General features: G+C 46.6%; 2 protein-coding genes across 2 annotated transcripts in view; both read left to right on the top strand.

Annotated features, from left to right (window-relative positions):
* Positions 1 to 416: 416 nt before the first annotated feature.
* LOC105450422 lies at positions 417 to 2545 on the top strand. The gene has a single exon (XM_011690243.1). The coding sequence runs from the start codon at positions 1221 to 1223 to the stop codon at positions 1758 to 1760; it is 540 nt and encodes a 179-aa protein (XP_011688545.1). The 5' UTR covers positions 417 to 1220; the 3' UTR covers positions 1761 to 2545.
* A 78-nt stretch (positions 2546 to 2623) lies between these two features.
* LOC105450423 overlaps positions 2624 to 13778 on the top strand; it is a 55282-nt gene continuing 44127 nt past the window's right edge. Inside the window, exon 1 of the mRNA XM_011690244.1 lies at positions 2624 to 2811. Within this exon, the coding sequence (XP_011688546.1) occupies positions 2790 to 2811 (22 nt within the window). The 5' untranslated portion in view covers positions 2624 to 2789. The remainder of the gene's footprint in view (positions 2812 to 13778) is intronic.

Here is a 13778-nt window from a genome sequence, read left to right as displayed (position 1 = left end):
GGCAAATCCCCCTGGGTATTCGAATATTTATTCAAGGGATTTTTGGACGTAAAAGTAACGTTCGTTCGAGCGCCGTTGTAAATCGGGGGTAGAGACAGGGGTATCCAATCTCTCGAATTCCGAATCGAGATCGCGTTCGAAGCGGGCCGGGTCCGCAACGATTTCTCGAAGACGTTGCACCCCCTGGAATGGAAGCGAATGCATCGTCGAAAGAGGCAGCCCGCCGACGGTGCGGCGGAGAAGGAGGGCCACGGGGGACCGGTGCGAGTGGCTTGCACCCCCGAGCGGGAAGAGGGGTGAGGGTGGCGAGACCATCGGTGAACCTCGCCACCGGGCCGCACCGTCGGGTGGCTCCGACGTCGCTCGGATCTGGCCGGCTTTATCAGCGCCGGCGCTGTCACCCCTTTGACGTAGCAAAATGGCGGCGGCGTGTCGGAGGCGTCTCCGTTCGCACAGTGCTCGACGTCGCGCAGTCCGCGTATGTTCGCAATAACGTTCCAGCAGATCAACGACGTCGGCGTCGGTGACAGATCGGGCGGCGGGTCGCATGCGATCGCGGCGTCGCGCTCCGATTACGCGCGCGAGACACGGTGGTTCCTCCTTCCGGCAACGCTGCACGTCGCTGACGCACGTTACTACTACCCCTCCTCCCCCCTCTGTGTACGGCGGAGCGAAGTCGAGTGCACGGCGTGCGGGTTCGACGCGGCTGCACCGCGGTCGACACGGAAACGGCGTGAATAAGAGCAGTGAGCGAGTGGTGCCAGGAGCGAGGGGGGGGAAAGGAAAAGAGAGAGAGAGAGAAAGAGAACGGTTCATTGTGTGGCTCGGTACGTGAGATATTCCCGGAGAGAGTTCCCGCGACGCCGCGTGCTTCTTCCGATCTTCGTCCCTTCATCCCCTTCTCCTCTCCCCCTCTCTCTTTTCTCTCTTTCTCTCTCTACCCATCAGTCGGCTCCGAATTCGGTCGCCCGGAGTACGCGGCTTTCTCTTTCCATTTCTTCCCATTCGCTCCCTCGTTCTCTCCCCTTTCTCTCTCTCTCTCTCTCTTTGTCTTACGTGCTCGGCGCTCTTTCACGGCACCGTAGTGAAATGCGCGTGACCGGTCGCGCCTCGGAACGACGGCGACGACGTGTCTGGCGTCGTTGGTGGTGCACGTTCCCCTGACGAGCACGAGAGACGCGCGACGGCGACTCGGCACATCCCCCGCAGCCCTCGCTACTATGATAATAACGAGAAGCACGGTGACGAGCACGGCGGCGGTGGCGACGACGACGACGACGGCGGCACGGTGGCCGTTTCCCCTGAAGCAAGAGACGCTCGGTCGAACTACTCGAACTTCCTGCAACGTCGGTGGAAAACGACGGCGATCAACGACGGATCTACATAACGACGCTGTCTCGGCGATGTTGCCTCGCGGTTGCGGCCGTCGCGTGGTACATGGGAACGACAACAGCAACAGGAACAACAGCAACACCATCGAGCCGCAGTGGATCAGCGGTAGCTGCACAGCATTCGCATCGGTACTGCCGTACTACTGCTACTACTACTATTATTACCAGCGTATCGCTTTTATCGGCATCGTAGCCTCATTACTCGCCAACGACGACGACGACGACGTCCGCGAGGACGACGATTTGACACCAGCACGAGTTCCGGAGCAGCGGGACGACGACTCGGCCGCGGACAACAGCGGGGCAACGACGAGCAGTGACGAGCGTCTTCTCGACCGCCGGAACGGACTTCTACGTTGTTGCGCGTGACCAAGAGCCTCGCTACTACTGCAGCTAGCCGAATCGGCGTGGATACGCGCGACGACACCGTGCACGGAGAGTGCGACGATGATTAACGAGGCGGCGTGCGAACGTTAATTCCGCACGGGCCGGGCTCCTCTCGCGATACGTACGTGGTAACGACCGATAGCGATAACAAGTCAATCGGTGGTAATAAACGCGTACAACAGTCATTCCCCGCGCCCGATCGATCGTCATCGCGCGCCGGTGTACAGAGAAAACAGTGTTACAGGCGGGCACATAGGAACTCGTGTCACGTACGGTCATCGGCCAGTGTACACACCGCTCGCGGCGGAGGGCGGGAGGGGGTGGACCAGGGGTATAGAAGCGACGAGGGAAGAAGGAGCCAGGTATCGTCGATCCAGATAAGCCGTGTTATATTCGCGACAAGGTACGGATGGACGCTTCGCCGCGGCCCCGCGGCGGCCAATCTGTGACGGACTGTAAACGGGATTTTCTGTTGGGAAGAAAGAAAAAATAAATAAATAAAAAATAGAGAGCACACACGTATCCCGGGGCGCCCGTTGACCGGTACCTTCAAGCTTTCGATTCGCGCGTAACCAGCGTGTACGTCGCGAACCATAAACACGTATTTCACACACATACCCACACACATACGTACACATATACATCTATATACGTGCGGATGCGACACGTATTTCGCGTTTGTATATTGTACGTAATAGAGACGTATAGTGAGCAAAGAGCAGGAAGATAAAGAAACCGGAGGACAGAGAAAAAAGACAGAGAAAAAAGAGAGAGAGAGAGGAAAAAAGAGAGAAAGAAAGAAAGAGAGAAAAAAAGAGGATTATTAGTGCGGAGTATCGGAGTATATACTTGCGTATCGTATATGTATACGAGACAGTGTATCTACACGAAGCCGGCGTAAACCAGCGTAACTTTCGCACGGATCTCTACATGCCGTATTAAGTGCACCGCTCGGCTCGATTAAGGGACAACTCGAAAGATCGAATCGAGCTAACGGGGGATCCGCCGATCATGTCGCTGCTCAGCGTAACGGGTGAGTCCCTCTCATTCAGCTCTCCAAAACTTGTGATTTATTGCACTTCCCGACGAGAATATAGTTATCAGAATTAATTGGGGAAACATCTGCCGGTAGATTTGTAATTAGGAATATAATAATAGGTATATAGGAAGCAGCCTGAGCCTCGTTAAATCCCTTCGAGCTTAAATTCTTTGAAAGATCTAAAATTATTATCGTGATTTTAAATTTATAAGTATTATGGCTAGTTATAAATATTACTTAAAAAAAATTTGTTATCTTTTTATCTCTCTTTAAATAATTACATTTTACAATAATTACAATTTCAAATAATACACTTAATATAGAGAAGAAAAAGTTGAACGAGCCATTAAATTTGTAAACGTGAGAATGCAGACGCGATTGAGAATCACGTCGAAATTTGTCGTTAAAAGCTCCACAGTTCGGAGCAGCGATACAGCGCTATTAAATTCTCGCGCAAAAAGCGGCGGCTGGCTGAAAATAGTTCCGACTTCTTTACGAGGTTTTCGTCGGAGATAAAAACTCCTTCCTGTTGGAAAAGTTCAAAGAGGATTTTCCGGCCTTTCCCGGATTTGCGTGTTGCGAAAAGGGGTGGAGGGGGGAAAAAACGCAAACTCCGGAAGTAGCGCGTGGTATCAATCATTGTTGCGCCACCGGGAGTCGGACACGGTGAGGAAGGGAGGGAGGGGGAACGAGTTAAAGCGGGACGCGTGATGTAATTAGTGCTAATGAAATCGCTAATCGCGTTAATTGGAGACACGGCCCGCGATGGCATGCCGCCCGCGACGCGGGCATTAAGGTATACGCGAAAAAGTTTCTCGTTTACATTTCTCGCCGCGCGTTTATATTCTCACCGGACGAGGTGGTGCTACCTCGCGCGATGCACTTAATTTTCAGCGATACCGTAGAGAAATTACAATGCTGCAGCCGGATTATAATCTAGCGACACGACGACGTGATACTGTTGCGCGATACGCGCGCGGAATCGATCGGCTGCCTTTACCGTTATCGCGCGCATCTCTCGTTCACATTGTCTCGCCGCGTATCGCGCTCGATTATCGACTTAGAAGCGTGATTTATACAACGTCTTGCGTCTCTCGCGGATACATGTGTGTACACGTGCATATATACACACACACACATACAAGTCACTGAATACGGACGTTATACGTACCGTATGAATCGATATCGAAACGTCATGCGATAGCACGTAACTGTAACTTGATTTTATGATGGATGCAGGACGGTTATATCCATCATAACTTAATATAACCGCCAAACGGATAGATATCTGCTGTGCCAGGCGGAAAATATATAGGCGCGGCCGGCCAAGAAATATAATCGGCGCGTAAACCGATTTCCAAGGCGGGAAAGCTCACTGTTCCGCGGAGTAGCTGCGCGCGCGATACTCAAATCTGACTTGACTTGACGTTGCGAAATAATCCAGCGCTCGCGGAAGAATCCCGCCGGAGAGAAGATATACATATACAAATTTCGTACATTTTTACATGTATCGCCCTCGTGCATCTTCCGAGAGATAGCTGTACTCCGTATAGAATTATTAATGTCTATAGTTCTCCGCGAATGGCTTATAATTTTGATACGCGTTCTACTAGCACGTGATTCGTTATATCTGAGATTGGGAACGTCGACAATTGTTAGTATTGGACTTTCTTGTGCGTTAAGTTATTATAATAACGGCATTATCAGATTTAAAGAATATCGATATTTCGATACTTCGTCAAATGGGATGCTGTGCAGTTTCAAATGCTCTCTCGTTCGATATATTTTTTTTTTCCAGCGGGTCTGAAACTCGACGGGCAAAATAGCAAATAACTGCGTTACGACATATCTTTGCCGGTGTTACATGCCACGGGGCTTTAACATGCATTGTTCACGCGTGTGGATCTAGATGGAAATACCTCTTCTCTCTCTCTCTCTCTTTCTCTCTTTCTCGAGTTTCTACTTTCTCCCTATACTTCGCATAGGCGAGTGTTCGGGTGAGATAGCTGTGACATCGTCTAGGCGAGAGGATCGTTCGAGGGAGGTGGGAAACCCGGAGATACATCGGTTGACAATAACGAGAAATAATGCTCGGCGTCTCGTCGTCTCGCCATCCTCATCCCGCGGGTATTCATAAATATCGCCACCGCGTTGACGGCAGTGCGCAACATACCTTCGCCACGTACACGCACACACATATGTATGTATATACATACATACATAGATACATACATATATATATATATATATATATGTGTATTTCATACATATACATATATACATGATAGCAAAACAAGGAGGGACAACCATCTGACTCAGGTGCGCTCAGGTGGCTTCCTTCAGGCCTGTGTACATACATGACACGCCTAACCCGTATATCAGAGCGTGCGAGCGAACGAGGCTCGTCCATGACTATGAGACACGGAGAGCATAGTGCAACGGTTGACCCCGGGTACGCGGGGTCATTCCCTCCTTCAGCTACCGCCGCTTCGACCCCACTCGCCGCCCGCTACCGCCACCCCCTACCGCGGCTCTTTTTTGCTACCCTCTCCCCCGCCTCCCCTTCCTGCTACCCTACCGCCGCCCTTTTCGTCCTCTGCCTTTGTCTTCCTAACCGCGACCCGCTACTATCGCAACCACCTCCGCGATTCACCTCCTCTCCCTTTCCTTCTCTCTCTCTCTCTTTCTCTCTCTCTTTCTCTCTTTCTCTCTTACCCTGCTTGTCGGGTAAACGACGAGCAGCGATGTATCTACCAGGTGGTACGACCTATGTAAACCCTCCGGTATATACTACCGAGTCGAGCAAGCTTGGATTTTCTCTCTGTCCGTGCAGTCAAGGGACGAAGTTAAGCACGGAAAACCGGTGTTATACATCGCAGCGATTGTTGCTCGTCGGTGGTCTCTCTTTCTCGTTCGTGCCTCTCGTGCTTCCCGCGCGTTCAGAAGACGAGCGGGATTTACAAAGAACTCCGGGCCGACGTATCGTTATAAGGAAAAGGCGGCAATTTGCGCGCGGAAACAAGCGATCGGACTTAAGCCGCGCGCGCCGCCGTTGGCTGTGATTAAAGCGAGCTTGTGCTTTGCATACGGTTGATTTATCTCTCCTTAGTTTTAGATTTAGATCCTCCAGCGCGGTTAAAGCAATTCGTTCGTTCCGGAGTTATCTTTGAAGGATAAACGGTCTTGGGGAGGTGTAGTCTCAAAGTATTCGGGACGAGAATGCGCGAAACGCTCTTAAAATATTTGAACAATGATTTAAAAGGGAGTACGTTTCAACCGTATACCTACGTACGTACGTATGTAGAGAGAGAGAGAGAGAGAGAGAGAGGGAAAGAAAGAGAGAAAAGAGGGGGAGGAAGATGTAAATTCTTTCTGGAGAGAAAAATTCGCGAGCATTTGCGTAAGAAAAAGTACCGTCGTAAAAACTACAACGATAGCGTCGGACAAGAAGCGATAGCGTAAAAGCGAGAGGAAGTCCGCGAGGGGCAAGAAGTGATTGAAGAGTGCTGTCACATGAAAAAGAAACTCTTTCGCTCTTCAAGCTCAATCCACTCTCAGACTCCTTTTATACTTATAATCATCTTTACTACCACCTAGTAAGCAGAGTTCGTCGCGGGCGAGAAGACTCTTTGCGCGTGTCTTCTTGATCTCTTGAAAGCTTGATTTTTTAAAGAAACGTCTGAATTCCTTCTTATGTCCCTCGGGACGTCCAAAAGAAACGCGAGGAGAAAGGGGGTAGGGACGTCCTCATTTACAACGACAAGTGCGATTCGAGATGTCTCATGCGCTGTAAAAAGTTTAGCCGAAATTCGAGAGGATTTCCTTTAGACGTGGTGATTTTTTCGGCGTGTTTTCGGCGTGACACAGCGTTGTCATTGTAAATCTCCTCGTTATAATTCCCCTTTTCAGCGAAAATACAACAGTTTCAATGGCGACGTCTCTCTGGCAGAGACCTACTTTCTTTCTATCGTTCCCACGTCGCGCATCGCTCGCTCGCTCGCTCGTGTAGGGCCGCATATTTGCGCGCTGCGTCTCATCACCGTGACGCCGGAAATGTGTCATCGTTAATGGAGATGAAACGCTCGCAATAACGATGACAATGCGTTTTATTCGCGCGGGCTTTTATTTCCGCGTGTTGTCGCGCAAAATCGTACCAGCGCGCCGTGCCGCTGATTGGGACAGCAGCATTTCCTCTTGTAGAAAAAACAGTGAAGAAACACAAAAAATCTAAGAGAGGTTACATTTTGACACGTATTACACATTTTGCACTAAGCTATTTCTTCAAGAAGCTGTTTTGCATAATTAATCGTCTTTGATTGCGAATATTTCAATTTGCAAAATTGTAATAAATAAATGTGAGTGTAGTGTGGTTGCGACTTTGCAAGTGATTATTTTATCTTATTTTATTTTATTTCTTTATTTCTTTCTTATGTATTATCATATAAATGTTGTAATTGTTAGTTGATTATTTTTCTTATGTGTAATATTAATAATTATAGTAGATAGGCACTATAATCCTTGCTGACGCTTAACCTTTTGATGCGTAATACTCTTCTTCTTCTTTCATTCTTTCTCGGTATTTATGTAATGGAAATAAAGAATTATAATAATAATAATTATTATTAAATCTGTTTTGATTAAAGTGTACGACGTTTGATAATTGAAAATGATTATCTAAAGCAGAATTTCTCAGAATTTCCTAGCAACGATATTGGAATATTTTCTGTGAAGCTTCTTATCCTGTCTTTCTATAAATAACTAAATCTTATGTAAAGTTACCAATTCGCACGTAGATGAAAATCTACGAATAACAGCATGTATTTTGTACGAAAAATATGTGGCTGCGATGGGATAAAAATTTTTACCGCGAGCAAAAATTCCCGTGAAATGCTGATTTTCGCGAAAACGACGATGCAAAATGACTCCCCGCGTTATGTTGCATTACCTCGTTCCCTTCGATTTCCTTGAATGAGGACTTTCGGTGGTCGATTTGCGGTAGTCTGGCGCACTTTAAGCCGCGCACGTGCACACTCATATACTATATATACGTATATATATATATGTAACCGTACACGCGCGCGGGTGGGTTTCTTCAGGAAAAGGAAGAAGCATCAGCGTTATCAGACACGGAAACTCTATCCCCCTCTCGCAAACCATTCGTAAACGAAGGTTGATCTTATCCGCATTCGGGAACGAGATCGTCCGAGCTTTTCCTCGAGGCCGACACTTCTTAAAACATTTCGCTCGTTTCGGTTCACTCGTCATGAGATACGAACTTTTTCGTAAATAACGAGGGCATGGTCATGCATTTTATTTTTTCTATACAGACACTGAAGGTTGAACGCACAACAGAAGAAAACTCTAGTTGTTTTAATATTCAGACAACAATAGCTCTTAAGTTACATACGCGATGTATTCTACATATATAAATTATGAGGTGGGTGTTAGCATCAGTCTGAACAGTTTACAAGCGAAATAGAATACACAGCATAAGAAACGCGGTTGCAAGTTGTCCGCGGCAAAAGTTTCGCTTTATTGTGTCGGTATTTCAAACAGGCCGAAGTATAGCAACCGCTAAAACTTGGCCATCGTTCAAGACCGCGAGCGCGAGGCGCAGCTATATATATATATATATATATATATATATGTCGTAATGTTAACGACACATCGGTCTACGAGATTTCGAGCAATTAACCGAGTTTATATACTTACACGTGTAATTCGTGAATCTCTTCTTCCGAGTTGTTGCTACTGGCGTTTGGTGAGTAAAACGTACGTTTTATCGGCGGACATTCGTTTTATCGATTATTTTTCCCAGATGAGCAGGAATAGCAGGAGTTAATTCTCTTCTTGTAAACGTAATATATGTAACTTTTGATCGAGCAGAAAAGTTTTCGCCGTGTAAACACCATATTCTGCGTGAAGTCACGCTGATTATCGGTGCTGAAAAACGACAAGTCATTTTTTTCTCCTCGCACCTCGGTGAACGAGAAGCACTTTTCCGAGCCGATGAAGGTTTAGTTTATCGAACGAAAAATTTCACGACGTGTTAAACGGTTATCAGGCCAGCTTCTGTGCCACTTCGCTCTCTCTCTCTCTCTCTTTCTCTCTTTCTCTCTTTCTTTCTCTGGTGTGACCAGCGTCCCGGATGATATTTTCGAAAGCTCCTCTCCTGACCCTTCGAACTTTTAAGTTCCCGCTCGGTGCAGTTTATTCGAGTTTAGCGAAGAACGAGAGAACGAGAGAGAAAGAGAGTACGGCGCGGTATAAAGAAATTTCAAGGGACATTTCAAAGGTTGCGAATAACGATAGCCCGCCGTATCGCCTAACAATGATATTCCGCGTTTTTCGAGGCTTTTCGAAGGACGGCGTGGATTCGGCCGGAATAAACTTTAGGAATGCTTTGATCGGCCTCCCTATATAGAGAGCCGCCGGCACTTTGTACACAACGGCGTCGATATACCCGGGGATTGATCGCGAGAGTAGACGCCTCAAACGCGAGCGTCTATTGCTACGGAGGAAGGGCGATAGCTGGGCACGGAGAACTTCCAAACTCGAACGCGATGCACGATTTACGCCACGTAGTAACGCTACCCGCTCTACGGCATTTACGAGTTTCCCCGCTATAATCCCTGTTCTACGCTATTCTCTTTGTCCGGTGCTTTAGACTTCGTATAAAGACCTCATTATTGCAAGTCCATTTCTAAAGCAGCTGCATAATCGTATTAATTCCGAACTTAATTCCGTATTCCAGACTGCGTGCGAGCAGCTCCAGAGGAATTAGCTTCCTGTAAAATAAGCAATCGTTACGCATACCTCACGTTGTCGCTTAAGGTATGCACAGAATTTTACAAAACGACCGTGATGTTAATTAAAAAAAAAAAAAAAGAGTCCTCTGAGAATTATTCGCGTGACAAATTCTTTGCAATTGTAAATCTTGCAATTCATCATTTATTACGTGTGAATTTACTCATTCTACTCGACGTAATCCATCTCCATTTTCTATCGTTTGCCGTAGCACAGCCAGCCACGTATAGACGAGATCGAAATCCAATACGGGGTTCCCGTCGGGAGTTCGCGGAGTGGAGCCACCTCGATGCCGATCGGGATATCGGCAACATCATAATAAATAGGGGTCCTTGAACCCTTGAACCCGCGAGTAGGAGAAAATGTGCAATAGTGCTCGAGCTATATATACCGAGCGACTTTTTCAACGCGCGGAAACTTTGCCATTCTCCGTTTCCCATTTCTCGCTTTCTTTCTTATTGCTTTTCGACGGAGCAGGGAATCGTCGAAGTGTCGTGGAGGCACAGGAAACTTCCGCCGTTGAACCGATCTCGTCGACTCAATGGGAGTCAGTAGCATCCGTTCTCGCCGGTCCATTCGACGCGGATGCCGCGAGCATAAAGCGAACTTTGTAATGTGCATTATCATTGCCGCATTAATACCGGTCTCCGTGTATAAACGACACGCCGGCCGACGACAGAAACTTTCCGCCTGTCGCTTCCGAGCGGGTGCGGCTCTCAACAGCGTAGGTATATAGCGTATTAATAATTCGTCCTGGCGGATAGCGCGGTGGCGCGCAGTTTCCTGCTCGTCCCCCGCCGCGCGCCGTCAGGATTCCGTCTTCGGCTCCTCCCGCGCCTCTCATCTCTTCCGATAACTTTCATCCTGCGGCGCGCCATTTTCGTGCGGCCGCATGATCATCACCACCGTCGCGCGTCGCCGCCGTCGTCGTGACTGTGTCGACGGTTATCGGTTTCACGGGGGTGGTTCGTCTGACGAAAATTTCATGGCAGAGGAGACATGCACAGAGGCGTATACACGCGCGCTGGCCAGGGAGTTAATTATGCGCGAAAACAATATTATCGAAGGAATTATCGGATGCAGGGCCAAACTTCAGAGAGTGCGCTTCGGCTTCGGCTTCGGCAACGGCGCGGCGCGGCTCGGCGAAGCCGCCGCTGTTCATCGTTTCTCCGCAGGGTTAATGCGCCGCACACGAAATAAATCATTAACCCGAATGACCTGTTCTCGTCGGGCTTATAGGCAGCGGGAACAACGGGGGGAAATGTGGCCGTCCCGAACGGATTATTGAATTCTGGACTTTTATTCGCGGATAAGCAGGCTTATCGATTGCAAATTAATCGAACATAAATATCTCTTGTCAGTAATAGTAAATATAATTTACGAAAATGTACAGTTGTGGACAAATAAGTTACGATACTTTTTTTGTATAGGTTTCGGAACGCGTTATTATTTTGCAAATGCGAACCACGATTGGTGTTACTATCTCTAGTCTATAAGAGACAGTACAAAAATAGGTATTGTCTCTAGTCTAGAGCCAATCGGTCTACACCAATCGTGGTTCGTATTTGCAATATTAGTGCGTTTCGAAATTCATATAAAAAATGTGTCGCAACCTGTTTATTCACGACTGTACACGCGGATCGTTATAATGTGACGAAAACATTTTTTGTACGCAAATAATAATCGAGTTATCTTGATGTGTTATTTTGTTACGCTTCACAGTAAATATCATCACATTTAAGCGGAGAGATGAAATGACAAACACGCCGGCTTATGGTGAAACAGTAATCCGAAGGAATTTTTATCAGTAGAGAATTTACATTAGTTTGAAGTTCATTAATGTACAATCTGCTAATTACATCTCGCGACTCTGTCGCTAGTAATTCCCAAGACTTTCTGCACAGAAAAAAAAAAATTTCACCGCGATAAGTAAACTGCCTTCAGCATAAATATTGCAGTATTTGTAACATTCTTATCTTAGTAGCTGCCAGCTACGTCAGTACAGTAATTAAAACAAATTTACATTAATCCAAGGCGAAACAATAAGCTTTTAAGAAATGCAATACTTATATACTTGGATGAGTTCGAATTTGTTCATTAATGGAGTCCAGACATCTCATTTATTCGCAAGAAAGTAATAAGTACTTATAAGAAAGAGAGAGAAAGGGATCAATCGATGTTCATTCTCTAATTAAAAATGTTCTTCCACCGTTATATCACTATTTTGTCCGTAAGTTTATACCACTCGTGGTTTTTATCGATGGTATAAATTAACAGCTCTTACTGGCTTTCGCGGAATTCTGGAGCATCCTTAAAAATGAAGGAATAAGGGTTCTTGACTTTCGAGTTCGTTTAAGTTTAAACAACGTCGTCAATCAGTGTCTCGTAATTTTGGAAACGGAAATCGATCGTTAGAACTTGCGTTATAGTTTCCGGGTAAAGTGATCTTTTATCTAGAGCGGCTATCTTTACTCGTTATTTCCATTCCTAAAGTGCTGATACGTCCGATATCAACTCGTACGAGTTAATTTAAAACTTCTATATCTCTCAACGAGAGAGAGAGAGAGAGAGAGAGAGAGAGAGAGAGAGAGAGAGAAAAAGAGAGTGGGTAGAGGGTAGTGTTTTATTCCGGCCTTTAGTTTTAATGTGTTTGCGGAAACTAAACGACCGAACATGCCTTTACGGAGTTTAATAATCGTTGAAAACGACGTTTAAATTCTTTTAAATTCATCGTATTATCGATATACGGCCATATGTTCGCGACAGCGGGATTCTGGAAAGTCCGTGTGTCGCATGATTATCACGTGCGTGGTTTATCTTATCACTCTCTCGCGTACTCGGCGTCCGGAACATCAGAGAATGCTTTCGAATCTGATTTATGGTGATGATCATTCTTTCTCTCTTAAAATGCTCCTGATAAACCTCTCCTGTTCCGTGTAGCCTCCTGCCTTTGAATTTCATCGAAAATGTATAATCGATACCTCGTGGACCGGAATTGGCGCGGTGATTCATATGTTGACGATGATACGTACGATATTTCATGCATAACACCGAACCCTTCGATTTGCTGTACGGTGGATTATCGTGAAAATATCTCTTTCAAGCACATATTAAAAGCGGTCTAACAATTTATTAGTTTCGCTCTCTCCTTCTCTTCCTCCATTTTCTCTCTCTCTCTCTCTCTCTCTCTCTCTCTCTCTATCCTGTCTAATTAATTGATTTTGTAGAACTCGAAACGCTTTCTCGGATTTGCTTCATTAAACACCTCGCATTCGCTCCAGCTGCGCATGTTCCTTCAACCTGGACGGAGACTGGTGAGGGTTAATCGACTTTACACCACCGTTCCACTTCTTTCCTAAAAGTTTTTTTCCCTGTGCCTCCTGCAATCTTTAATTATACATTCAGAAGAGATCTCATTACGACACGTCGCGAAAGAAAATGATTAATTGGACACAACTAGCGTAGGTGCATACATTACGAGCAACACTCGCGACCCATTATGCTCGTTTACATCGATTGCATTTCGCGCAAACGCACACGAGAGAGATGCAAGTAGTTAGATAAATACGATCGCATTTACAAGCAGACATCGTGCTGAAACCTACCTCAATTTCCGAAATGTATATTTTTTTATGTAACACATATGAATTCATTCGAATTGCCTTAATATTTCATAACGAAATAATAATCGGTGATCGATAAGGTAAAGCCGACCTCCTTTGAAAGAACGTTGATATGAGGCGGGAATATTCCTTCGAGAATGTCTGTCGAGCGAATATTCTCCCCGTGAAATACCTTGGAAACAGCCTGAAAATATTTGCCGAGAAGAAGAGAATATTTTTCGTTCCGAGAATTTACTGTGTTAAGAATTATTCTGCGTGGAGAATATTCCTTTCTCGCGAATGTGCCGTGCGTACCGAGATCTGTAACTCCCGTCCGCCACCGTAGAAAACGTGATAGCGCGCCGCGGGATGGAGGTCAACCGGGGAAAAGGTACGGCCTGCAATTCGCTCGTACTCTCGGGGTACGATATCGTGTCGGGGAAAGGGATCGGCGCGCTTTAGGCGAGAAATATATGCTGTGGTCATCTGACAGAACCCTGAGCGACGCCTTGATAAGGCGGGCGCGATAAGATATCGCGTTCACACGCGTGC

This window comes from Wasmannia auropunctata, unplaced genomic scaffold (assembly GCF_000956235.1).
Source record: "Wasmannia auropunctata unplaced genomic scaffold, wasmannia.A_1.0 LD336061.1, whole genome shotgun sequence".
NCBI lineage: Eukaryota > Metazoa > Arthropoda > Insecta > Hymenoptera > Formicidae > Wasmannia > Wasmannia auropunctata.
This window is presented reverse-complemented; position numbering and strand designations above follow the sequence as displayed.